Below are 25,538 nucleotides of genomic sequence, written 5' to 3'. Positions count from 1 at the left end.
AAAAGTGCCACACCCAAACAACCCCCCACTTTCTGATTGGCTGGTTGATCCGTGACGTCACACGGACACTCCATTAGGTACACCACCATTTTCAGGTGTACCTAATAACAGGCCACTTCATTAGGGAAAAATAATGGCCAAAGCTTAACGGAAAGTGAAAAGTGCCACACCCGAACAACCCCCCACTTTCTGATTGGCTGGTTGATCTGTGACGTCACACGGACACAGGTGTACCTAATCACTTCATTAGTGAAAAAGTTTAAGTGAAAGTGAAAAGTGCCACACCCGCCCTCACCCCCACTTTCTGATTGGCTGTTCGATCAGTGACGTCACTCGGACACTCCATTAGGTATACCGCCATTTTCAGGTGTACCTAATCACTGGCCACTTCATTAGGGAAAAATCATGGCCAAAGCTTAACTGAAAGGGAAAAGTGCCACACCCGCCCTCACCCCCACTTTCTGATTGGCTGGTTGATCTGTGACGTCACACGGACACTCCATTAGGTACACCGCCATTTTCAGGTGTACCTAATAACAGGCCACTTCATTAGGGAAAAATAATGGCCAAAGCTTAACGGAAAGTGAAAAGTGCCACACCCGAACAACCCCCCACTTTCTGATTGGCTGGTTGATCTGTGACGTCACACGGACACAGGTGTACCTAATCACTTCATTAGTGAAAAAGTTTAAGTGAAAGTGAAAAGTGCCACACCCGAACAACCCCCCACTTTCTGATTGGCTGGTTGATCTGTGACGTCACACGGACACTCCATTAGGTACACCGCCATTTTCAGGTGTACCTAATAACAGGCCACTTCATTAGGGAAAAATCATGGCCAAAGCTTAACGGAAAATGAAAAGTGCCACACCCGAACAACCCCCCACTTTCTGATTGGCTGGTTGATCCGTGACGTCACACGGACACTCCATTAGGTACACCACCATTTTCAGGTGTACCTAATAACAGGCCACTTCATTAGGGAAAAATAATGGCCAAAGCTTAACGGAAAGTGAAAAGTGCCACACCCGAACAACCCCCCACTTTCTGATTGGCTGGTTGATCTGTGACGTCACACGGACACAGGTGTACCTAATCACTTCATTAGTGAAAAGGTTTAAGTGAAAGTGAAAAGTGCCACACCCGAACAACCCCCCACTTTCTGATTGGCTGGTTGATCTGTGACGTCACACGGACACTCCATTAGGTACACCGCCATTTTCAGGTGTACCTAATAACAGGCCACTTCATTAGGGAAAAATCATGGCCAAAGCTTAACGGAAAGTGAAAAGTGCCACACCCGAACAACCCCCCACTTTCTGATTGGCTGGTTGATCTGTGACGTCACACGGACACAGGTGTACCTAATCACTTCATTAGTGAAAAAGTTTAAGTGAAAGTGAAAAGTGCCACACCCGAACAACCCCCCACTTTCTGATTGGCTGGTTGATCTGTGACGTCACACGGACACTCCATTAGGTACACCGCCATTTTCAGGTGTACCTAATAACAGGCCACTTCATTAGGGAAAAATCATGGCCAAAGCTTAACGGAAAGTGAAAAGTGCCACACCCGAACAACCCCCCACTTTCTGATTGGCTGGTTGATCCGTGACGTCACACGGACACTCCATTAGGTACACCACCATTTTCAGGTGTACCTAATAACAGGCCACTTCATTAGGGAAAAATAATGGCCAAAGCTTAACGGAAAGTGAAAAGTGCCACACCCGAACAACCCCCCACTTTCTGATTGGCTGGTTGATCTGTGACGTCACACGGACACAGGTGTACCTAATCACTTCATTAGTGAAAAGGTTTAAGTGAAAGTGAAAAGTGCCACACCCGAACAACCCCCCACTTTCTGATTGGCTGGTTGATCCGTGACGTCACACGGACACTCCATTAGGTAAACCACCATTTTCCGGTGTTCCTAATTACAGGCCACTTTATTGGGGAAAAAAGCATCCAAACATCACATTACAGCTGATGCTGAGCTCCCATCAGGCAATGATCATAAACATAAACTAATAATTACCTCATGTAGAATCATTTAATCATCAATTAGTGTCCATCACCGGATGCAAAAAAAAAGACAGTCAGCAAGTGGTTCATATGACTGCAGCATTTTATTTTTTTCATTTTAAGTGAAACAACCTGATCATGGTTTCTCAAAGCACATTTTATTATATTTCTAATTCAGTTTCCAATGTACTCTCATGATCTCTATATCTTAGCCATAGACATTTTGTTAGCCATTGTTTTGATACTTGCATAGCTTTTTAACCACATATTTTTAGTCAAATATCTGATGATGAAAAATAGTCTCATACCATCAGACAAAAAAAAAAAGTTACTTTTATATCCGCAAGTGTAGGATGTTCATCCATGATTGGACTAAATGAAACATAAAATAATCAATATCTCGTTAACACAGAATTCTTTCTTGTACTGTGCACCTCCTTGGGAGTCAGGGGCTTTGATATCTTAACACAAAAGTACAAAAAGAAAACATTTCTCTATAAAATCTATATAGGAATAATCTGAATGGGGGGGGGGAAGCTAACCAAGTCCTACAAAATTCCTTTGAAATCAATACACGTACATACACATACATACATATTCCCCTAGGTGTAAATACTTTGGAATTCATTTTAGCTAAGAGACTCCTAAACACGAGTCAGTGAGTGAACATTGTAACTGATCCTTATTGATTAACTTCTCAGATTGAGCCGTGCTCCCATGAGAGCGTGAGGTTGCTATGGTCGCCACCGCTCATCCACCATTTGTGCTTCGCCGCTAAGAAGCTGGTGTCACCCGCATCTTCACTTTTCTTGGGTTTGGTTGAGCTGAAAAAAAATCAGACCATCGACCATCACAAGCCACTCACTTGGGGACATTCAACCATCCAGTATTAAAATCTGCATCAGGTTTACCTGTTTTCACAAATGAAGCTGAGTGTGTGAAGCAGGTCTGATGTGGAGGATGCTACACTTGGTGCGTGTCCAAGGGTGGGGGAGGTGCTGGACCTTTCTGGAAGCAATGCTCTACTGGATTCCGTTTCAGCTAATGAAGAGATCAGGAAACAATATTGACTGACTATGCTTTATCGGTTTGCCTTATTGGTCCCATTTGAAAAAGTGGGCATAGTGACAATGATTTTGGAAAGTCAAAGTTCCAAATATTATATACCATCAAATTTCTGTTTTAGCCATACATAGAAATATACATATACACCTATACGTAGATATACATATGCATACATTTGTACACATACTCGTACGTATACGTACATACACATATACGCACATACATATACATACGCATACATCACATGCACACCAGAGACTCACACATCTGAAAGGCGCATTGCGACTTTGACCTCTGTGGTTTCTTGGAGTCAGCAAAAGGGCTTAAGTTTAAAATCTGGTGTTTGAGCCACATGGCGCGATCTTCCTCAAAGGTCTTTCTCTAAATAAACAGGATAGAAAAATAAGCATGCTCAGCATGATTCAATATCAATATGCATTTTGGTGCCACCTCTTGTAATCACCTCTTGACTCAGTCGAATTGCTGCCTCTGTGAAATTCCTCCTTTCCCTCTCAAAACTCTTCTTCTGATCCTCCAAGTTCTTCCACTCGTCTCGGAGACGATCCTTCTCTTGGAACACGTGGCAGTCGCCCAGCATAGACGACTCCACACATTGAGCGCCGAGTTTCTGCTACCAGAGGGAACGGGCCATTTTTAGAGAGCATTTGACAATCCCGCAACAAACAAAATTTCTTACCTGCAGGAGGTGCTGCTGTTCCTGAATGTAGTCTTGACACTGCCGAACCTCCAGTCTTAGTTTGTCCATTTCATTCGATGTTTCCTGAGGACCATTATCAATGTCTTCGCTGTAATCTGTCAAAGTTAATGACAAAAGATGCTCAGTTGTGCTTCTTGAACCCAAATCTTTTAACCGCCTCTCTATTTTAAAGTGGACTTGTGGCGCTCAGAAGAAAAGATGTACGCTTTATCGAGAAAAACGATATGCAAAGAAGGGGATTTTTACGGTCAGACTGCAACTACCTTGGCTGTCCAGTCTCTCCATGTGGTTCTTTAGTCTTCGCCACTGACGTCCAACACTGTTGGTCAACTTCTCCCGGGTCTGAACACTAAACAGCTCCACACTCTCCTGACAGGAATCAATCCCTTCTTCCACATCTGAGTCCACCTGTAGGAACAAATGCATCCTCTTCTGTCAATCCAGTTTATTGCTCATTAGACAGTGTACCAGTTTATTGTGGGGATTCATTCCAATAAAGAATCATTATTTATAGGTGGTAGTATCAATAATTAGTTTCTTTAATACACTGCTTTCATTGTTTGTATTATTATCATCATTAATATGTATTCTTTGTTGTGAAACGTGTCATAAAAATAAAGTTACTTTTTTTTTTTTTTAACTTACTTCTAAAGTACCATTGTCCTGTTTGTCCCCTTTGTCAGTTGACCTCCTGGAACTGAGAATGCCCATCATTTCTTTTTTCATCTGCTTCAAAACCTTTCTCAATTCAGCATTTTCTAGCAGTAGATCCCTTTGCCTGCTCTCGTAGTCCCTTAGCAGAGTTTTGTACATCTCTCCCTCGTGCCTGCAGTGAAACACACGAAATGCAAGATTAATGCTTTGACTGGTTGTTTGGTGTTAACAATGCAACTTACTTTGCTTGCGTCTTCTCAGTCTTCCAAAGGCTCCGCCTGCCATCCGCTCTTTCCAGTTTGTTTGATACATCAATAGCTAAAAGCGACACAAAGTCATCTTCCGCACATTGCTTAGCTATACGGTGATGGTGCAAATCAAGATATCTAACCAAGTCTCTTCTCCTTTTTGTCAACCAGGAGCTGATTGAGTCTCTCTTTCAGTTTGTTAAACTCCCTCTCTTTCCTCTTCATCTCGTGATTGTACTGGCTGGCCCGGCTGGAGATAATGTTCTGCAGCTTGTGAATCTGGAACATATAAGTTGGACGTGGTCAATGGGTGTGATTTGCCATGTGACTTTTAATGTAATTTCTGGCTTTTACATTCGATGCTGCATAACTGGTGGCAAATACAGTACGGAAGGGATTTACAAGACTTGAGCGTCGTCTTTTGTTCAGACCGCTGCATGTGTCGTTCATAAGAGTCTTAAAGCACCTCTTCCTTGTCGTTTTTCAAGCCATTCTGCAAAGTCTTCACTTTCAGCTGGAGCTGTCGTTCCCGCTCAAGAAGCCCGGTGTTTTCTCTTTTGACAATTTCAAGCTGCTCCTTTAAACACAACATAGCATTAAGAGAGTCAATTAAAAGCAAAGTTGTAAATTCTAACATGGCAACACAGTCCTAGCTCAGTTTTTGGCAAAGTGTGCACTTCAGAAGAAAAGACTTGAATAGTGAATGAAAACAGTCAATGTCAAGGACATATTTTGGAGTTAGATGATTTTTATTTATTTTTTCATTGGGAGGTGTAGAGCTCGAGGCGTACTACTGCGCTAAACCACCAGCAGAGAGTAGGTGGGGACCTATTTTAGGTTTAACAATCACCTTTAACCGCGTGATGGTGAGCTGCAGTGAGTCCACATTGTTGCTGGATTTCAACTGCTCCATCTCCATGTTCTCCACGGTTTGGAGGTCTCTGCGGTGCAACTGAAGCAGGTCGTACATGCAGTTGAGTACCAAGACGATATTCATGTCCGAGCTGCTGCCCGACTGCGTCCATACTGGTGGAAGTCCCAGTGATAACAACTCCTGTGAAATGGAGGAAGCCAAAATAATTTTACAATTTGTGGAAAATGTAAGAAGCTAATCCCAACTGTACTGTCTTTTTGATCATCTCGTATTAGGGTGTCACCAACCTGATTGATATGTGTTACACATTCTGGCACGTTGTGCTCAGTGCAGAAGTTCGTGAACATGTGGGATTTTCTGTGCAAAGGCAACGGTGACTGGTCCAATTGGCCCATCAAGCAAAGTGTTCTGCAAACGTCATTGACAGTGACTATTATGAACAAAATAGCTTGAATTGGTACTTAAAATCATTTGAAACAGTTTCCTCTGATCATTATTTTGACTGAGAAAATTAAAAGCTGTTTGTAAATCTGAACAAAACCGGTTTACAGAACATATATTGTTTCCTTCATAAGTTCCATTGTTCAAGCAATTGAGGTTACTGCTGGCAAATGTAGACGCACACGCAGGCTATTAATAGACTTAACAGCCTATAATTGGCTTTTGGCTAGAAAAGAAGCACATGAAAGCGGTTGACACAATCTAGGTGACTGATCCAAATTAATTTATTGGTGGGCTGATTATGACGCATCATAATCCATGACAGTAGCATCCTTGTGGAAACAAACTTAAGAGGACGCGAGTGTTTTCACATCTTGTATTTTGCATTTTGTGACACAAATGTATGTGAAACAATACAATATATGTGAAACAATGCAACAAAGACTTCAAAAGCTGCTGTTTGATGTTAACTTTAGTGTGAAAACTTCATACTGTCATACAGAATTTAACAGAGCTCATAAATTCAACAGTAGCAAAAAGTTGATGATTCTAACTTACAGCTAGTCAAGATGAGCACATGAGTGACATTCCAGTCATTGAAGCACTGCGTCTGGAGGTCAGGAGGGATAAAACAGAACGACAAATTCACCAACTCAACCATTTTGCCATTGCATAAGAAGCCATCAAAATCTATGGGAAAGCATTTTCTAAATTGTTTTTGAGAGTATTGTCAGTGCAGGTGAACGATTTAACAGCTCACAGGTTGGGAGAAGCATCTTATCTCAATGCTCTTTTGTTTAGCTGATAAGACTAATCCCAGACAGGCAGTATGGTGATTTATCTGCACAACAACACACTCAATAATTCCCACTCACTAAAGCTTCGTTTCATCTGTCAATTATATTTGTCAGGTGTCTTTTTCTGAAAAACAAAATCTATGCAATTGCTCAATAGTCCACAGTGAGGGGTCACTGTAGGTTAATTCATATTTCCGCAAGACAATGTTAAATTGTGAAGTATTATAAATACATTATAACACAGCAATCTAAACAATAGCACAAAGTAGAGTTTTTAAATTTACCTTATAGGTCAACTGAATGTTGTTTATTTTAATTTACAATGGTGATCTTGTAAAGATGAAACTACGATGAAGGTAACAAATGCGACGCAATCTGTTGAATCAGACTGTCATAACCATGACGTGCTTTAATACGAGGTAACAAACATGAGGTAATTACTCATCTTTGGGCAATCATCACAAGTTGTGTTTATTTGTAACTTTTAAGAGCAATTTGAGTGAGGTCGTGTGGGCAGGTGTCGGTGTCGCGTCAGGTACGATCGGCCCAATTTCTCGACGTCTTATCAACTTAATTCGATATTGATTCAATCTGATGCTTATTATAAATGCTTCAACCACAAGAAAACAAATATACTTACGAAATGGCAATTTTCTCTCGCTCAGCGCTCTACTTCAAATGCCCTGCAGCCAAGTGTCTCCGAATAATAGCACGCAAAGCAATAAAACACGCGGATTGGCTGACATGTCGCTCAGCAACGTACAACAACAATTTGGATTGGCTCATAGATTGATCCTTCCTTAAAGCTACTATTAGTTTTTAAAAATCACGTTTCCGTTTGAGTATGTGTGCATAAAACGTCTAAATAATTAAATGAGCAGATAAACTGTGTAAAGGTGAAAATGGGCCGATATTTATTGTGTGACCATGCAGAACCCTCAGTTACTACGGAACCGCGTAACACGGCAGCGGCGTAACTCGAATCAGCCCAACACGGTACCAACGTCATACTTAAGGTACATATTGGTGTGAAAAAACAACTGTGCAATTAAATCAAAATAAATGAAAAACCTGACACGTTACAATGTAAACCGATGATCCCTGTATGGTACAAATGGTCTTTTATTATTATCATTATTATTATTATTTTTATTTTTATTATTTTTATTTTTATTTTTATTATTACTACACACCAAAAAGACATGACATCAGATCTAAATTGACTATTGTATTATAATATCTCTGAACCCCCAATAAAGTTATACAGTACGTAGAATATATGATAAACAGCTGTTAAAATAAATAAATACCTAAATAAATAAATACTATATAATTAAAATTGTGTTCAACATAATCTAAACTGGTTTTAAACTGCTGTACACAGGATTATGCATGTCACAAATTAATACACTTTAATAAATATTTTGCAATCCTGACGTAACAGGAGTTTTTAATTCAACAATGTGTTCATTACTTTGTCGTGCTAGTAGTTTACTAGCCTGGCAACCAAGACCAATGCTACAACATTGGTAACACTTGTTCAGTAACGCAGCAGATAAATAGGAGGCTATATATATTACATTTGTCTATATTATTACTCTCATCATTAATGTATGATGCAGTGCAGGAAATCACAACTGGTCTACAATAATGAACATCTTGTTAAATGAGCATAATTGTCTGCGGATCATTTCTGACACAGCTATTGCACAACACAACATCACTGCACATGGTTCACATCTTGGAAATGTTGGCCAGCTTCAGTCACTAACTGGCGTGGGACCTCCTATCAACTCGGATGCGCTGAGCAATGGATCCGCGCACTTGTCTCGTTTGGCCTCGAGCCACCAGGTTTTCATCTCACCTTTGCCCTGATGAAATCAAAAATATGACAAGTTCAGAGAGGATGCAGTACTGCATGAGAAGCAAGTACCTCTGAATTTTAAATAAAGCAATTCTCTTAATGAAGGCAAGCTGGAAAGGGGTGGGGAGCAGGCTGCAAGAAGCTGAGGTCATGCCTGAGCTAAAACATCAGTGAATGGAGAAGACCCCTCCTCCTCAGCTCTAAGGTTACGAGCATAGGAGATGAAGGACACACCCAACATTTATTATCTCATCACAATGAATTTACAAAATCAAAATTGTTTTTGCTCCCAAAATAGACAGGTTGATACCTTCAAGTGTGACTTTATTTATTTATTTATTTATTCATTCATTCATTCATTCATTCATTCATTCATTATAATTTCAAGCACCCTTATTACCTTCACATTCAGTGTCCCTCTGCAGGTTAGAATGTATCCTTTCAACATGTGAAGCAGGTCAGCTGTGGCCCCACTCACTTGGATCTTCAAAGCTTTTCAAAGAGGACAAAAAACATGCATCCATTTGAGCACATAGAACAATGTAAATGCAGCTGCTGTATCCGGATAAATAAAGGGGGGTTGGGGAGTGCAAAGTTGTATGCAATTTCTATGGTGGTTCTTATATCAGTAGGCAAACAGTGTTTCTACACACTGGGCACTAGTTTTGCAAATAAAAGCTGCAAGTTTGCCTGTTATATTCCCAATTTCCACCTCTGATCATGTTGATAAAATCCATACGAACATCTGGCCCATCAATATTAGAACGGGGTGTTTAGTTTCGTTGCATGAGACTAGCCCACCCTCACAAACGGGATAATTAAAGACAAGAGATAGCATGCGTAAAGTGTATATGACCCTTGGAGACCTTTGATGGAAAGATATCAGACGTGTCATGAAAACTGCTTTAAACTGATTTGGAAAAAAAAAGAAGCATGTCCTCTTTATGGTGCTTCTCCTCTCCAACAATACTGTTTGTGGTTTGAAAATGAAAATGAATCCTTCTGTACCTTCACTTGTTGATTCCATCCGCGATGCTGTGTTGACAGTGTCTCCAAATAGGCAGTAACGAGGCATTTTGGTTCCAACCACACCAGCTACGACAGGTCCTGAAAGGACAAATACTCACACTATAAGCTTTGTATTTTGTACAATAATACAGTCGAGGTAGTTACGTGTAAAAAGGTACCCGAGTGGATGCCTGCACGTATCTTCAGCTGTGTGTCGGGCTTGTGGGGAATCTTGAACGTGTGGCAAACACTGACCAGATCCAAGCCCATGCTGGCTATCTCCCCAGCGTGATTTATGCCATTTTCTTGGGGAACCCCTGAGACCACCATGTCTGGGTCAGCCAGCCATTGTTAAGGATGGTAAAAGAATAGAAAGGAAAATATTATTTCTATATGTATTTTTTCAAATGCTGTATTTACGTCTCACATTTGAGAGACAAGTGTAGAGCAGGAGATCATTTGTGCATCCCGAGTCAAAGATATAAAACATCACCACCAAATGACAACATCATTGTGCTTTAGAAGTACAATTTGTCACTATTTTGTTTTTTTTTTCTTTTATGACTGAAGTGTATGCAGTGATTCATCCCTCACAAGCGTCGCCAATGGTCTCCACTTTGTAGACGTCATAATTGTCAATGATGTCATCAAAGGTGGTGTAGAGCTGGTTGAGGAAGTCCACAACCTGATGGGGTGTGCTGGCCCCCGACAGTTGGGTGAAGCCTACAATGTCACTGTCACAAAGAACCAGAGGTACATGCAATAAGCTCTCTCTCGAGAAACACCACTGAATAGAACTTTTACAACCAACCTAAAGTAGACAGTAGCATTTGAGAAGCTCTGCGCCTCTGCAGTTTGGCCTTGGCGAAGGTCATCGGCAATTGGCTTTGGTAACATGCCTTCAGAGGAAAGAAATGATGTTGAAACTTGAAGAGTGTCTGTGATTTGGCTTGATTGGAATGAGGAAGTTGCTGCTTCTACACTTACTGTATAACAAACGATCAGTTTTCTGTTTCTCTTGAAGAAGGTCCTGTGTTCTCTCAGCTACTATCGCCTCCAGATGTTTGCTATACTTCTCCATCTATAGATTATGAACATTGATGACATAATGTCTAGCCCATTTAAATTTGATTTTATTCATCAACGTGAAGGGTAACATACCAGGCTCATCATCATGTCCACGGGGCTGACTTTATGAGGGTTCATCTTGTCGAGCATCTTCTTGACTTGCTCAAACGTGGGCCTTGCGGTGAGGTTGTGAGACCAACACTTTTTGATAAGCTGCAAAAGAGTTAAACCTGCATACAGTCAGTTTCTGTTGTCAAAGGACACGACATTGGGTACACTTGCACAGTTGATTTCATGTATTTGGCTCCTGATACTTTCATTCAAACAGCACGAAAAAAGTGAGAATGCTCTGGTGTAAGGCAATAACATACCTCACAGTAGTCTTCTTGACTGGGGCAATCCACATCGTTTTTTCCTGCTTTCAGTTCAGGTAGAGGAGGGCGCCATATGATGTCCATCGTGGTTCCTTCCTCCTGGTCCTGTTATCATCAAGACAACTGCTCATGACAAATCAAGGTCATAATCCAAAGAAAAAAAGACGCATCCACCATATACTCACTGAAATAAGGTCAGAGCGAGTAGCTATCTCAACCAGGATCATGGCATAACTGAAAGGAAGGACATAAAAAGGGAAATACAGTTGAACACCACTTTCTCTCGTAGACAAGAATGGAAATGGAACTAAGTCACGATCAAATGTTTCCATCATAAATTATTTATGAACAACTTAGAAGTCTCATTTCAACCTGTCAAAAAAATGTGTTGATAATAGCCGAGCTTTGGCTTGGGCCCTTTTGAACCCAGAGTTGGGTTAGCGTGTACCCAGAGTGCATGCTTAAAATCAAGTAGTAACCTGTAGACGTCTGCTGCTGGCGTCATAGTGGAGCTACTTCCCAGAAGAACCTCTGGAGCACAGTAGATGCGGTTGACATCACCACATGTGAACCCATTACTGACCGCATCAAAGTCCTCCTTTCTGTAAAGTGTAAGACCGAAATCTAGACAGGAAGAACATGAAATTAGTTCTCATATTGCACTATTATATTTTGTTTGTCGTTAATGTTACCAGAGATCTTGCAAACCCAGCGATCATCAATAACGCAGTTTCTGGAGTGAAGTCTACCATGAAACATCTTGTGTTGGTGCAGGTAGGACATCCCACGGGCAATGTCGGTGGCAAAGGACAGTCTGTGAAGCATTGCATTACATTTATAGTGTCAAGTCCTGTATTCATTATCAACATAATTCTCAGTTTGCAAATATTTATTTTGTTGTTGGCAGTATGATTGAATTTCAGTTGCTTTTTTTTTTTTTTTTTACGCAAGACAAGATGGGTAAATATTAGTTACAGTTCTTGGACACTGGCGGCGCTGGGGGGGGGGGCACTTTTCCCCCTCTAAAATGTGTCTTTTTTGGGGTATTTTGTTGTATTGTTGGATAGATTAACATGTGATGTTTCTTTTTTGAGGAGACATACATGTAAGGGTTCCTTACCTAAAGCCCCAGTTGATTGGAATATCATCATTGAGTAGGACATCAGACAGGCTTCCTTTGGGGCAGTGTTCCGTGATGATGCTCACATACGGAACCTCAATGGAGCCCCCAATAAACTTGCAGAGATTTGGATGGTCCAGTTGTCTACAAAGGGATGAATAAACCTCTTGTGTGTTGCTAATTGGAAAAATAAATCCAGATTCATTATGTCACAGGTGATATCCCTCACCTGACTTCATTCACCTCCTTCCTGATACCTTTAGACAGAGCAAAGTGTTTCTTTTGGATGTGTTTCACTGCAACTGTTCTGCCATCACTAATGGGAAAATATTGGGGGAAAAAAAATAGGATTAATTGTATGAGTGCAGTCTGCATAAAATAAAAATGTTTCTTACATTGGATTCATGTCCAGCCAACATATAGACAAAAAAAAAAACATTCACATCTTTGGACAACTTGTAGTCTTCAATTAACTTTACATGTATCTTTTTGTAAAACAGAAGGAAGTCAAATTAGCTCAAATAAAGGCACACTAGCACAAGGTGAAAAAACAGTGCTGATATTCCACCCACGAAACTCAGAGCTGTAAGGCAGATGTGTTAAATATATCTGCTGGCTTCTTTTTCAATTGTTGTCACAAAACCTTATTAAAGTAATTAAACCTGATTTAATTACCATTTCTATGTACAAAGGCGTGTGGGATATCGCTTTGATTCTCATTGGTTACAAAAAATAAAAAACTGCAAAAAAAAAAAAACTTTGAAGAATTCAATTTCTCTTTTGGCTTTGCATTCCAACCACTTTACATCTGAATGCAAACCTGTCTTGAGCCATGTGAAGCCGTTTGCTAGCTAAGTGTTGGTAAATACTGACTAAAATAAAAAATAAAAAATCAAGATAACCTACGGTTGGGTTTGATTTTGGCTTGATATTTAATTGTATAGTTTGTATTATTATTATTATTTTGTTGCACTTGGAGTTAACTTGGTCACTGATAGTGTAGTGGTACATCCATCTAACTCAATCGCCAGCAAGTGAGTGTCAATCTGTCTCCAGGTTCAATTTTGGTGGAGGTCTACCCTCATGGTCTTACTAGATGCCAGGCTGGATGAAACCCTGCTTGAAGAAGGTGTTGACGCCGGTGCATATGGTTATGTCAGTCAACTGACTGATATTTGAAGTGCTCTTCACATGCTGAGGGCTGGCTGTGCTGCCAAAGTCTGTACCGCACACTCTTCCTGCAATATAAGTTGTTTCTGTTATAACTACCCACCTAGTATTCATTTCATACACTTTTACACCTTATTGGTGGCATTTTTACCAAATATTATACTCTTGTAGTCAATGATCCAGCTTTCATCCCAAAACATTTTCTGTTTCTGGTACTGAAGCCACTGCGGGGAAGAAAATGAAGACAAATACATATTTAGGCCTTGCAAATTTGGGAGTCTCACACATTCACACTCACCACCATGGTTAAGATAAATCCGGCGCTAAAAAGTGCGATGGGGAGACCGATGGACAATTTGATGACCATGGACATGGGGCAGATGCCGCAGTCTGCAGGACAGTTGAGACAGTTCTCCTCCAACTCACAGACATCATCCCCACACACTGGAACATTCAGATGCATTGACGTAAATGAACGAGCTGAATCATCAGTATTACTGGAATCTTGATTATTCCATTGTAAGAGATTGCATTCCTGTTGGTTTATCAGGTTTGTAGTACATAACAATGCAGTGCATGTACTTTGGTGTAAATATGTGTTTATCTGATCAAGGCTGCAATGCAGAAGTATTATCAAGCACATAGCACAATGCAGAACTGACCTTGAGCACTAACAACAAGCACTTTGGATTCCAATGCCGCGTGCATTTGTCCTATTTTGATATGAGCAATAACTGAAGTGACGCCCACGTGGATCAGCACCACCTGCATGGAAATTGTGTCAATGGCAAAAAAAAAAAAAAAATTATAAATAAGAGTGAACTCTCCCATATAATCCAAACAGCCGTGAATTCTCACCTTTGACGTCCAGTACTTCTGGCTTATCTTGCCAGCTTTGGACACCGTATGAGTGACTATTTTGCCATCATGTGGAATCCACGGCCCACAGATCCCGCCTTGTTTCTGTAAAGCAACAGCTCCTATCAGTTTTAATTTCAATCCAATATTCTAATAAATATTATATCACTTTGTTGCATCTGACAGATTATTTTAACCAGCTCTGAAATTTCCATGGTAAATTTGCATGAATGAAATAAAAAGAACACCTTGGCACTAAAGGTTGTATTGTGCAACACTGACCATGAGGCCCAGAGGACACGAGTGGATGTTGGCGTGATGCACGCAACAATTGAGTTCATTAGCGTTGTTCCAGTTGGATGGACACTCATGCTCATGACAGAACTTCTTCGCCTCTGCAGCATCACTGGATGCAAAAGGGAGAATCAATCAATCAATCAATCAATCAATCAATCAATCAATCAATCAGTCAGTCAGTCAGTCAGTCAGTCTAACTGCAACGTCACAACACAAACTGGCAATTCTAAACCCTCACAATCGAAATGAAAGGCGACGTGGAATCTTTTTCCCGGTCACGTCTTGGGCTCGATAGTCGTAGATGGCGCAACGAACATACAAACTGGCACATCTGGATTTTCGTGCCAGTTCCACATGCTAACCTTGTTTTGCCTGTTTGGCAATTTGGCAGACTGCTCTGAGTCTTGGTGGGCAGTCTGGCGTAACAGGGCCCTTTCAATTGACATCCGACTTGCTGCTGACTGAGAGTCGACTCAACTTCACATCTGATGCAATCGTGCCTAATTACTGGTGCAGGTTAAGGGTTAGTTCTTTCCTTCACCATGTCAACAACTGGGCTTCTCATTATCTATGCATCCGTCCATTCATCCACCCATTTCATTTATACACTACAATTTTTACTGAATCAGTACTTTGCATTAAATATTGTATGAATACAAAAACAATGCTAAGACTAATGCTATCAGCCCCCTTCACATGAACGCATTCAACCACAGAATGCTGAGTGCCAATTCAAATACATATTTTATTATTTTACATTTCATAGTGGTTAACTGCTTTTTTACATTTGAAATAATATTACAAAGTATGACCTGGCATGTCAATTGCCTTCATGTTATACTTGACTTAAGTCATTCCAGTTAATTCCACCTACCGTATATAAAAAAATTCCCTATGAGAAAACCCCCTAATCGTTGACCTTTGCGGTGTGCCCCTGCATGAGGGTGCACGTGTGTATATGCACGTAACAATCTGGGCACGGCAGACATTCCAAATGTTCCACTCACCTGAACTGGAAAATCTTGTTGCTAACAGCGTAGTCGTAGAAGGAATCTGAGGCTACGACTGTATACGAAACATTGAATTCTTCCCCGTTGGTGACTTTCTCCGGGGGGCGCTGCACCCAAGCCATCTCCAGACCTACATGTGACAAATACATACCTTTAAAGTGGCTTATTTGTTATATTTAAGTCTTTTCTATTGTGTGTGGCTGTCTTACTGTGTTTTGACAAAAGTTGGTACATCAAAATAATATTCATAAATAACACATACCACCGCAGCTTATCATGTTGTAATCATTTGGATTGTTGCTTGGCCAGCAGTCGTACTCTGTGTTGTCCAGGTCATGCCAACAATGAACACCCTGTGCAAATAATTTTTATACAAGGATATAATGTGCGACACAGCAAGATATTACCTTTATAGGGCAAGGAACTATCTCTGCTCATTTAAAAGAAAATGGATAACTACCGTGAGTCAATAGAACCATGAATGAATTTTCAACGCCGTTCAATCCAAAATCTATCAAAAAAGAAAACTTCACCCAGTCGAGACTGACCCCCAGTCATCACCGGCAGTGGCAATTAAGCGCGAGTTTGAATGTGGAAAAAGGTATCGCATAAGAAATCCACGAAACAATATGAAAAGTGCTGATCCAACAAATTCTGCAGAGTGAGGACTCACCAAAAAGAAAGCCAGGAAGACGGATGCTGCTGTCCACAGAGGCATGGTCAAGTCTGGAGTCTTTATGGACCATTGGATAACTGACTGAGGTAGTGACCTTACATTTGCGTGCGTACATGACCTTCTCCAGATGCACCCACCTATTTCATGCCCCCAATTGTCCAATCAGAACAAGTGGCTCTCCAATCAACATTCAACTTGAGTTATGAAGGGTGTGTAAGTGACTTCAAATGAGTTGTCTATAATCAACTTTAATCAGAACAAAGCTTAAGCATCCATCTGTATTAACTTTTAGTAAATAGTAGATATAATATAGCACTACATGTAGAAGAAAGGTGGGAGGAGCCTTTTTCTTACCAGAGCTTATTTCATCTTGTTTAAAGTTCTCTGAGCATCATTATGATGAAATGAAGGAAAATGTGATGTAACTACGCTTGGTCATTATTACAAATTGTTACTTGTATCTTGAGTGGTTTTGGGCTAGGCGGCATGGTGACCTTGTAGTTAGCCCTTGTACTTCACAGTCGAGAGGCTTTTAGAGTTCCTTCATCTATTTATACCAATAGTCACTTTTTCGTGAGATTAAAAGCAAATGAAAACATACTGTCCCAGAAAATGAGCAGAATTCAGTTTTTGCCCTTCACAGACTGCATAATTACAGGACAGTGGCAATAAAATGGCTTGCCACCACACACTTTGAAGTCGTGTACATGTTTCTGGCTTTGCAAAAAATGCAAGTGGCAGCAGACAGCCCTGCTGGAAGTTGAGAATGAACCTCCTCACTCTTCTCCTGGGGCATCTCGTGAATGGAAACCACTCCACATTAATGAGGTCTTTTTACTTGTTTTTGAGGATGCATGTTTAGTTCAGAAGGTTAAATAAACAAAGTGGTTTATCCTATTTTACAGCGAGTTATTTCTTACAAGCACTTTGCAAGTTTTACTGTACACGTTTGGGCCACTTGTTTAAACTTAAATTCAATTTGGAGGTGGTTCGTATTGCTCCCATTTAAGAGCTTGTGGACCCCACAGAGTGGAAGCAAAAGGTCACACAAAATTGACCGAGCACTCCAATAAATTATTTTAAAGGGACTCTGTTATTGTCTATTCTAGTCGTTTTATACGCTTTGTCAATTTCGACAAAGTGGCGTGGTGAGTTTGAGTGTATTCAAGATTTCCATTTGCCCATCTCAAGTCACGCTCAGTTTGCATTTTTCATCTCAATGCATTCATTAGACATCACAAATCAACAAAGCAACGTGTTGTCATATTTGTCTTTTTATAAAACTCAATTTTCTCAATGTAATTTGTAAAAAGGCTCATGCATTCCGTGCGATGCACTATACATCAACAAGTAGTCAAAGACAAAACATAAAATCGCGTTAGTGAGGAATGTTGAACCATCATACATAGTGTCGGCAGGCCGAAGCCGCATGTGTCAAACCTATCAGCTATTTATAGCACGAGCTGGGAAGGAGCGTTGTAGTCTAACGTCAGTCATATCCTCCTTGCTTCCTGCAGGTAAACTATTGTGTGACAAACCAGGAATCCAGTGTGTTACGACATTTTTTTTTTCCCCTTTACAAGCCTCTTGCCTTTGTTTCACTAGAGCAGCAGCAGCCATTAAAAGGAACTGAAGCGGAAGTGGGGAAATGCTACAGGGAGAACAAGTTTGCCTCAAACCAGCAGCTGTAGGTTTGAGTGACTATTATCTTTAGCCACAGGCAAAGACTGCAAATGGAGAGAAAAAAAAAAAAAAAAAAAAAGAGAGGTGAGGCGGCAAGCTAACATAAATTTGAAATCCATCCCCCAGCCGCTTTGATGATAAATGAGCATTACCCGAGATTTGATTAAATGCGCTTGTAAAATCGAAACAGATCCAAAATATCAAATGTTTTGCCCTGGGCAACAGATGTATTGTCGATAGAGGTAATCATTTCAAAATGTCGAAGTGTGTAACGTAGTTTGCAGTCACCACATGAGCATATAGCAAGTGTACCTAATGTAATGGCCAGAGTGGCTTGTTTACAGTATTGTTCATTGTAACATAACAATGACAACTTGCAGAGCTACAGTACTAGTTAGAAAATAATCCTTAAAACCATCTACTCCTCAAGCTACATCATAATGACCAAACAAGACAGTAGCGTCACATGGTATATTCTTTGCTTTCTAGAATTTAATAGAAAAAAATGGACCAGGGTGACCTTCTTAGTGTTTCTTTTCAGCCATAAATAACAGAAACAGAAACAAGACTGGAATCAGTCTTTAGAGATGACTTGTAAAATGATGAAATTCCAGCAAGTGGAAACAAGTGTTGTGTTGTGTTGTGTTGTGTTGTGTTGTGTCTTCTCAGCGCAACGAAAAAACCTTCAGCTTTTGACTGACACTTGAGCTGATCCTCTCCAAACAAAATTTTCTTTGAAGATAAGAGAACTGTTGACTCCAGTCTATGCATCATCTTCATGAAGCATTTTTATCTTCAACTGAGCAGACATTTGTCAAAATTCAGGAAAGATAATCATAATCTCAGGTCTGGAAGATATCCTGATCGGCATTTTTCGTCTCTTCGGACGGAGGCTGGCTGTTGCCCATGTCCTGGTTGGAGCTTAGCGGCCGGGCGTTGGCTCGCGTGGAGCGCTGCCGCCGAGTACCGTTGCCTATGCATCGCAAGAGGTTCTTGAAGGTGGTCCACATTTCCTCGTCCTTGTAGGAGTAAATGCACGGGTTCATGACAGAGTTTAGTACAGCCAGGAGCAGAAGCCAGCGTTTTAGTTTCATGACGTTGCAGTGGGTGCAGTTGAGGCCGTCCAGCAGCAGAACCACCAGGCCGGGAGTCCAGCAGATCACAAAAGCTCCTACGATGACAAACTGATTCAGTAAACAGCAAAGACTTTGTATAAATTTCTGATTTTTTCACATTTAAAAGTGACAATGACAATGTGTCAACAACAAGTTGGGTTGTTGGGTCAAATTGACTCAACTTCCTGGGTTGGTTTTTTGACCCAGCAGTTTTAAGGGTGGCTTAAAAAGCCCAAACAATAAAAGCACGACGGCTCAACTCTACAAGGCGCTGTTGATTTAACGCTTACGTAAAGGAGCACATCGGCAGCTGCGAGGCGATGTGCTTTGTTAGCCTGGCTGTGCTCCATGACGTGATTTTGCTTGAGTAGTGAAACCAGTTTATATTTCCAGCTTCAGTGTCTTCACTGGGATTCTTACCGTGCGCACAACACGGAACGTTTGATGTTGGGACTTTCGGCTTTGGCTTAATTTTAACACAGGATGACATTACTGATACAACTCTCCCATTTTGGGTCAATTCCAAGTCTTTCATTTGAACACATCTATTGCAATATACTTTTTCAGTGACAACACAAGAGAGGAACAATAAACACACATATGAATATGGAAATTATTAAATATTACATATTAGAATTTGATCCACATTTGGAACACATCTGATAACACGAATTTTTTTTCCCCCCATTGCATTCCATATCCTTTTTGCCCGCATCTATGCTGCGATAATGCATTTCAGAATTGTGACACTCGAGATTGAAAAACAAGGAAAAACAAAACAAAACAAGATTGGACCGCCTGAACCACGCAGAGTAAATCTAGCCCAACATGTCCGAGCACACAACAGAGCCTCTAAAGAGATTTTTGGCTGTAAATGAAACCACAAGCTTCAACTTGCCTCCACCAGCAATATGCGTCTTTACCTTCAGCAAGTCTACAGACAAAACAAACATGAAAATGTTTTCCTCTCAAAGCTTAAACAATTTGGACATTCTTCGAGCTAGTCTTTAAAAGTATAACAACTTTCATTCCTTTCTGTCAGTACCAGATCTTACTCATTCCTTAACCGTGTTGGTTCGACAATAAGACAAATAAAAGCAGCATGTGAAGTGGGATGTGTGAGAAAAACACAGTCACATCCCGATTGTCTGCCAGCACTTATAGTAGACAAGAATGACAAGCACTCAACTTGTATCCTGGTTAGAGGAAGCTTGAACAAAGCAGAATCCAAAACTATTGTTAGATAGAATGACTAAAATCACCATTTGCTTTTTTAGTTATGTTGACCTATTTAATTTCCTCAAATGTAAAGATACGCCATATGCCTACTGTGCTATTACTACTTTACCCACCGAAGAGCTTTTGAAGAACAATCACTCATTCTAACTGGACCCCAAAAGCAGCATGCATATGCCTCAGAACTGGTTAGTCCAGTTTTCACTTCCTCCCAGCAAACTGGAGTAAGAGTTAACAGTTAAACTGCCTGACATAAATCCTACCCTTGAACCCTGGCTGTGTACTTTAGCTGCCACAATCTCACCTTGTCTGCACTTCGACAAGTAGATAGAACCAAAACATTACATGAATATCGAGCCAGAAGTGGAAATTTTATGAAGAACTCGAAACGATAAACTACTTTGTGAGGCTTGCGACGCATATCACAAATCAGCGCTAATGTGCACTGTGTATGTTTGTCTTGTGTTTTCCTGTTTTTCTTGGCCGAATGAAAACACGCTGTAGCGTTTAGCGGACAGCACATTGCACTTGCAGACGAGCCAGAGTCCTTGCAGGATCAGATAATTACACAGCGCTTTGGAATACTTCGTGTACACATACAGTAATCCAGCCTTCTGGATGGACAAACAGATCGCGTGTAGACAAAGAACAAATGACATATGATATTGAGAAAGACTCCCATACATGTTTTTTTCTGTTTTTATCTGGGTGGAGTGAATGAATAAAAACATGCCTAAAAGGCAAATGTTCCAGTCCCAGGCTCACCTGAATTCCCAGTTTGATGTTACATCATGTTAAGGATGTACCGTGGGATTAGGAACAACCACAACAATGGAACATTTGAGGTTTGTTCAAGACAATTGGCGACCTCCAGCCCCCCATGTGAAAATCTCCCACAAGAAGTATTCATTTGAATTGATTCTTAACTGCTACCTGTATGTACATCAAAACGAATTTAATTGCCCTAGAAAAAGTAATTAATATAGACACTGAATACAGTAATACAATCAGTCTTTGATGATGCACGAGAGAAGCAAAATGTTCAGGGAAAGGCAGGAAACAGGATAGGAAAATGTTCCTCTTTGTTTATTGATGCATAAAAATGTGTTGTTTCTTCAGCTATATTGTTCTGGCCAGCAAGAATAACAAGAACATTTTGCTTTTGTGCCTATGTGACCGCTATGTCATGCACCATTTCTCCTTCTAAGGCAGGAAAAAGTAAGTTCAAATAACTTGATCTCAGAAAAATAGTGGACGTGTTCATAAAAAAGCTTAATCGTCAAAGTTTCTTGTTGCTCAGAATTTTGGGCGGCCTTATTATCAGGAAGTTATTCAGCAATGACAACATTTCCTGTAATCTAAGATTATTTAGAAACCCGCAAGATTGACGTTGTAGAACAAAGTATGAATCATCTCAAAACTACTTTGAAAATGACTTACCCAGCACCACCATGACGGTTTTGATCAGCTTGATAGGCATCCGCTTGCGATTCATTGCGCCACTGGTGTGCGGAGTAAGCAACAAGGTCTTCTTCTTAACGTAGGCGTAGATCCTCATGTAAATGGCCACCATGACCAGAAACACCACCAGGTTAGACACAGACCAGAAGACCAGGTAGCCCCTGCTGAAAACGGGGGCCAGCTGGGAACAGTCATTCAGGTTGCAGATGCAATTCCAGCCCAGACTGGGCACGGCGCCCATGAGGATGGAGATGCCCCACACCAGCACGATAAGCAAGGTCACCCTCCTCTTTGTCAGATTACTGTGCACTTTAAAGTTCATGATAGAGATGTAACGCTCCAGCGCGATGACCAGAAGGTTGGCCAGCGAGGCAGACAGGCTGATGTCCAGAAGACCTTGGCGGATAAAGTATCCTTTCACTGTCAGTTTCCGTGAGACCTCACCCGTGTTAAACATGAGGTACACGTACGCGATGCCCGCCAGGAAGTCCGAGGCAGCGAGGTTGGAGAGCAGGTAGTAGAACGGGTAGTGGAACCTCTTGTTAGTGATGACAGCAGCGATGACCATGGCGTTGGAGAGTAGGATGAAAAAGCAAAAAAGTGAGCCCACCACCTGAACCAGAATGAGCTGGGTCTTGTCCCATTTGTCATCAGCGCCGCTGTTGTTGTAGAAAAAGCTCATGGGCTCATCGTAATGGCACGTGAGGTTTTGCAGAGCCATTTTTCTACACAAAACAAAAAAACGGTCAAGATTTTGTATTCAATTGGACAGTGAAAACCACTACAATAATATTGATTCATGAAGGGTTACATTTTTTTTAAATAGTTATATTGTCTGTCTACATGTGCTGCCCTACCGTTTGTGTTCAAATATCATTTTCAATGAGAATCAGCAATAAACGACCATAGCCTCAACATTGCTTGTTGTGAGGTCAGTTCGGTTGAGTTTACGACTACCATACAATGCGCTTGTATCTCAAATCTGTGCTCACAATTAAAAAAATAATAATAATAATCAACTGAAAAACATTGAGTCACTCACTCTTATCTCAAAGCACCACTGTACTCTATAGTGTCCTTCGTGTAATACCATGGCGTGTGAAAAACAGCCATGGTTCCGGATGCACTTTATTCAGCCATTTATTCAACGCCAGGAGAATAATAAAAGACAAACACAATGGGCGCACTCACGCAGGGGCTTGCCACAGTTCACGCCCATGCAGACAATCAAATGCAGATTTGCCCAAGGGCAGGCATTGGCCATTTAAGAGACATATTATACATACACTAAAATGTGGTGTAGCATTTTCTGTAAATATTCATGTTTGCAGTTTTGTAGTCTTCAAATGCCAGTGAGCTGCAAACAAATGCGCAAACGGCTTGGAAAATGGTTTCAATATTGCCTTGCTCGTGATGATAAGGAAGGTAGATTGACTTGAAGACATCAAATATATAGAATAAATGCTCAAATGGCTTGCCATAAATGACTGATGGCAGCCCAAGGGTGGAGAATTACATAGTAGAGAATAAATATAATAATTGTGGATCTTTAACCTGAGATATTTATGATGAAATATCACCAGTAAATTACATTTTAAATATCATTTTTGTGTGTTTTTTTTGTCCTAGCAATGCGTAACGGACAAAACATTACATAGAAATACAATAAATGCACCCAAGCTTGGAAAAAAAATACTACACCAGCATTGACATGTCATTCATCAGCCTTACAGATTTGAAAATGAGAAAAAAAACAACCTTTTTTCGTAAGAGTCTAAAGCACATTTTTCTCCAAACAAGTTCGACCAAACTTTACAACCTGCTCTGCTCGGCTTGTTAAAAGAGACAAAGGAAGCTTTGATTGCAGACGAATGGAGTGTTGACACAGGATCATTAAAAAAAGCGAACAAATTCAGCAAGGTGTGCTTACCTCAGGTAAATGGTTGCGTCACGACACCGAGAGAGCGGAAAGGTTCCTCTCCGGGTACGCGACCATTTCCCCCCCTCCGGTCCCTCCAGCCGAGCGCCCACGCAGCCGTGGACGGAGGGAGGCAACAGCGGCGAGTGGAACGAAATCAGAGAAGACAGAGATTGTGCGTCCTGAAGTGAGTGAGCCTTGGACAAGATGACGCAGCAGGGCGTGTGCGCTGTGCGTACGTGCGTGCGTGCGTGCGTGCGCGAGCAGCATGATTGAATTCCTCTGCGCACACTCCTGTCAAAACGCGCGTGCGCACACTTACGCAGAGTTAATTGTCTAAAATTCTAAATTCAAACTCGCAGATTTTACAGCACAGATTATGTGATATGTATAAATGATCAAATGAAGTTTTTTTTAAATAAAAATACAAATCTGCACAAGTTAAACTTTAAGTCATGTGTGTATTACTAAATTACTCAGAATTAGGGGAAAACAGGATAGATTCACCCAGGTAAGTTTAGCCAAGTAATTAATCACTTAAAGTGGTTTACATAGACAATGTGTCATTAAAATATGCGGAGCAATTTAGAAGAATAAACAATCTCCATTTGACTTACAAGACCTGTGATTGTTTTGCTGAACATGACCCTAAAATACTCACAGCAAGCCACGACTGATTGGCAACAAGTGGATGACAACTCTGAATTTGACCCAAATTATCAGGACAAAAGAATGTGATGATCAAAATGAACATTTGATGACTGGAACTTGTCAGTCTGTCGTGTCTCTGCGATGTATGTGAAACGCAAGTTGACTAACAATAAAAAAATGAACAGAATGTACACCAGGATGTAGGTTTGGTCTTTATGTAAAGAAACTCACCTCCCAAGTACAATCAGTAATTTCCTTCTGTTAGACATTGTCCCACAGTTAAAGGTATATACATGCTTGGGACAATCCAATTTGGCCAATTCAGCAGTCTTGAATCCAGATTTTATGATGGCAAACGGTTGACCTGGGAACGGATTCATTTAAATTCTGTAATTTTTTAGATGGTGATTAGACATTTGTCCTATCAAGTTAGAAAAGTTGAGGAAAGTGAGCGTGGATCAGCATCAAATTGTATTTTCACCCAAAAGGACATTTGGCAAACATGCTAATTTCATTTCATCATCAAAATGACATTTTCCAAGGCCAGAGGTTGCAAATGATTTCCGAGTGAGAAACTTGACCATGCCTAAGACAAAGCTGTTCATTTTTTTTTTTTTGCATTAGGCCACACTATTAAACAATGACTAAATGTAATCGAGGCGGCATTTCCTTCCAAATAATTGAATCAGCTGCAATGACATAGAAGAGAGAGGAAGAGATTACTAGATAGGAGAGAATCCTGAAGAAAACAAACTTAAAGTCAATTGAGGATATGCTGGATCTAAACATTTAAGAAAACTTTATGGGGTGGGTGGGGGGAGACATTCCAACTGTATAGCCTCTAATCAGCCATCACTGGGTGTGTCCCTAATTTCAATGTTGTCAGAGCTGTGGAGTCCACACCAAACCTCAGAGCGAAGGGATCTCCAATATGCTGCTCGGGAATAGCCTCATTGGATGAGTGGAAAAGGGCACTTTCAGACAAACAGTGTTTCTCCATAGCAGCGAAGTATAAGCAAACAAATTAAAAAACGCCTACTTATAATCAACCAAACAATATTTAGCAGAAGATGACTCACCAAACATGTCAGATTACATTTTGCCAAGTCTTCATTTAGCTTCAGTCATTTTGTAAATTGGGTCATTTACTGTAAAGTAGATAAGGCTAGTTAGTGAGTAAAACTCAGTTCTTAAAAATAAGTGCACTC

The 25,538-nt window shown here is 40.7% G+C and overlaps 3 protein-coding genes across 8 annotated transcripts; all 3 read right to left on the bottom strand.

Annotated features, from left to right (window-relative positions):
• Window positions 1-2,109: 2,109 nt before the first annotated feature.
• Window positions 2,110-7,568, bottom strand: LOC147046988 (afadin- and alpha-actinin-binding protein-like). Of its 5 annotated transcripts, none has more exons than XM_085928554.1 (14): window positions 7,462-7,568; window positions 6,583-6,634; window positions 5,871-5,991; window positions 5,560-5,763; window positions 5,176-5,286; window positions 4,853-4,988; window positions 4,704-4,779; window positions 4,453-4,633; window positions 4,071-4,215; window positions 3,787-3,902; window positions 3,553-3,720; window positions 3,353-3,470; window positions 2,936-3,065; window positions 2,110-2,848 (listed from the first exon to the last, which is right to left on the bottom strand). In XM_085928554.1, the coding sequence occupies exons 3-14, from the start codon at window positions 5,976-5,978 to the stop codon at window positions 2,722-2,724; spliced, it is 1,620 nt and encodes a 539-aa protein (XP_085784680.1). In that variant the 5' UTR covers window positions 5,979-5,991; window positions 6,583-6,634; window positions 7,462-7,568; the 3' UTR covers window positions 2,110-2,721. The 5 variants fall into 5 exon arrangements, with proteins under 5 accessions (XP_085784680.1, XP_085784684.1, XP_085784681.1 ...); XM_085928558.1 differs by having other exon boundaries at window positions 3,553-3,717; XM_085928555.1 differs by lacking the exon at window positions 7,462-7,568 and adding an exon at window positions 7,106-7,182.
• A 111-nt stretch (window positions 7,569-7,679) lies between these two features.
• LOC147046987 (atrial natriuretic peptide receptor 2-like) lies at window positions 7,680-16,308 on the bottom strand. Its single transcript, XM_085928549.1, has 23 exons — window positions 16,264-16,308; window positions 15,853-15,943; window positions 15,588-15,720; window positions 14,566-14,689; window positions 14,284-14,388; window positions 14,088-14,190; window positions 13,724-13,869; window positions 13,577-13,649; window positions 13,349-13,493; window positions 12,485-12,571; window positions 12,256-12,399; window positions 11,828-11,949; window positions 11,615-11,759; window positions 11,321-11,369; window positions 11,133-11,240; window positions 10,855-10,974; window positions 10,681-10,774; window positions 10,505-10,592; window positions 10,288-10,427; window positions 9,873-10,025; window positions 9,694-9,792; window positions 9,086-9,177; window positions 7,680-8,692 (listed from the first exon to the last, which is right to left on the bottom strand). The coding sequence occupies exons 1-23, from the start codon at window positions 16,306-16,308 to the stop codon at window positions 8,582-8,584; spliced, it is 2,517 nt and encodes an 838-aa protein (XP_085784675.1). The 3' UTR covers window positions 7,680-8,581.
• A 1,214-nt stretch (window positions 16,309-17,522) lies between these two features.
• On the bottom strand, window positions 17,523-23,946 carry lpar3 (lysophosphatidic acid receptor 3). 2 transcript variants are annotated; one of them, XM_085928805.1, is made up of 4 exons: window positions 23,692-23,946; window positions 22,232-22,486; window positions 21,741-22,157; window positions 17,523-19,120 (listed from the first exon to the last, which is right to left on the bottom strand). In XM_085928805.1, exons 2-4 carry the CDS (start codon window positions 22,410-22,412, stop codon window positions 18,792-18,794), a joined length of 927 nt encoding a protein of 308 aa, XP_085784931.1. In that variant the 5' UTR covers window positions 22,413-22,486; window positions 23,692-23,946; the 3' UTR covers window positions 17,523-18,791. The 2 variants fall into 2 exon arrangements, with proteins under 2 accessions (XP_085784931.1, XP_085784930.1); XM_085928804.1 differs by having other exon boundaries at window positions 21,741-22,486; window positions 23,692-23,944.
• Window positions 23,947-25,538: the final 1,592 nt, after the last annotated feature.

The sequence above is a fragment of the Syngnathus leptorhynchus genome, chromosome 13, assembly GCF_054491065.1.
Source record: "Syngnathus leptorhynchus isolate UIUO chromosome 13, UIUO_Slep, whole genome shotgun sequence".
Lineage (NCBI taxonomy): Eukaryota > Metazoa > Chordata > Actinopteri > Syngnathiformes > Syngnathidae > Syngnathus > Syngnathus leptorhynchus.
The sequence above is the reverse complement of the archived record's forward strand: the minus strand, read 5'-3'. Positions and strand labels throughout refer to the sequence as shown.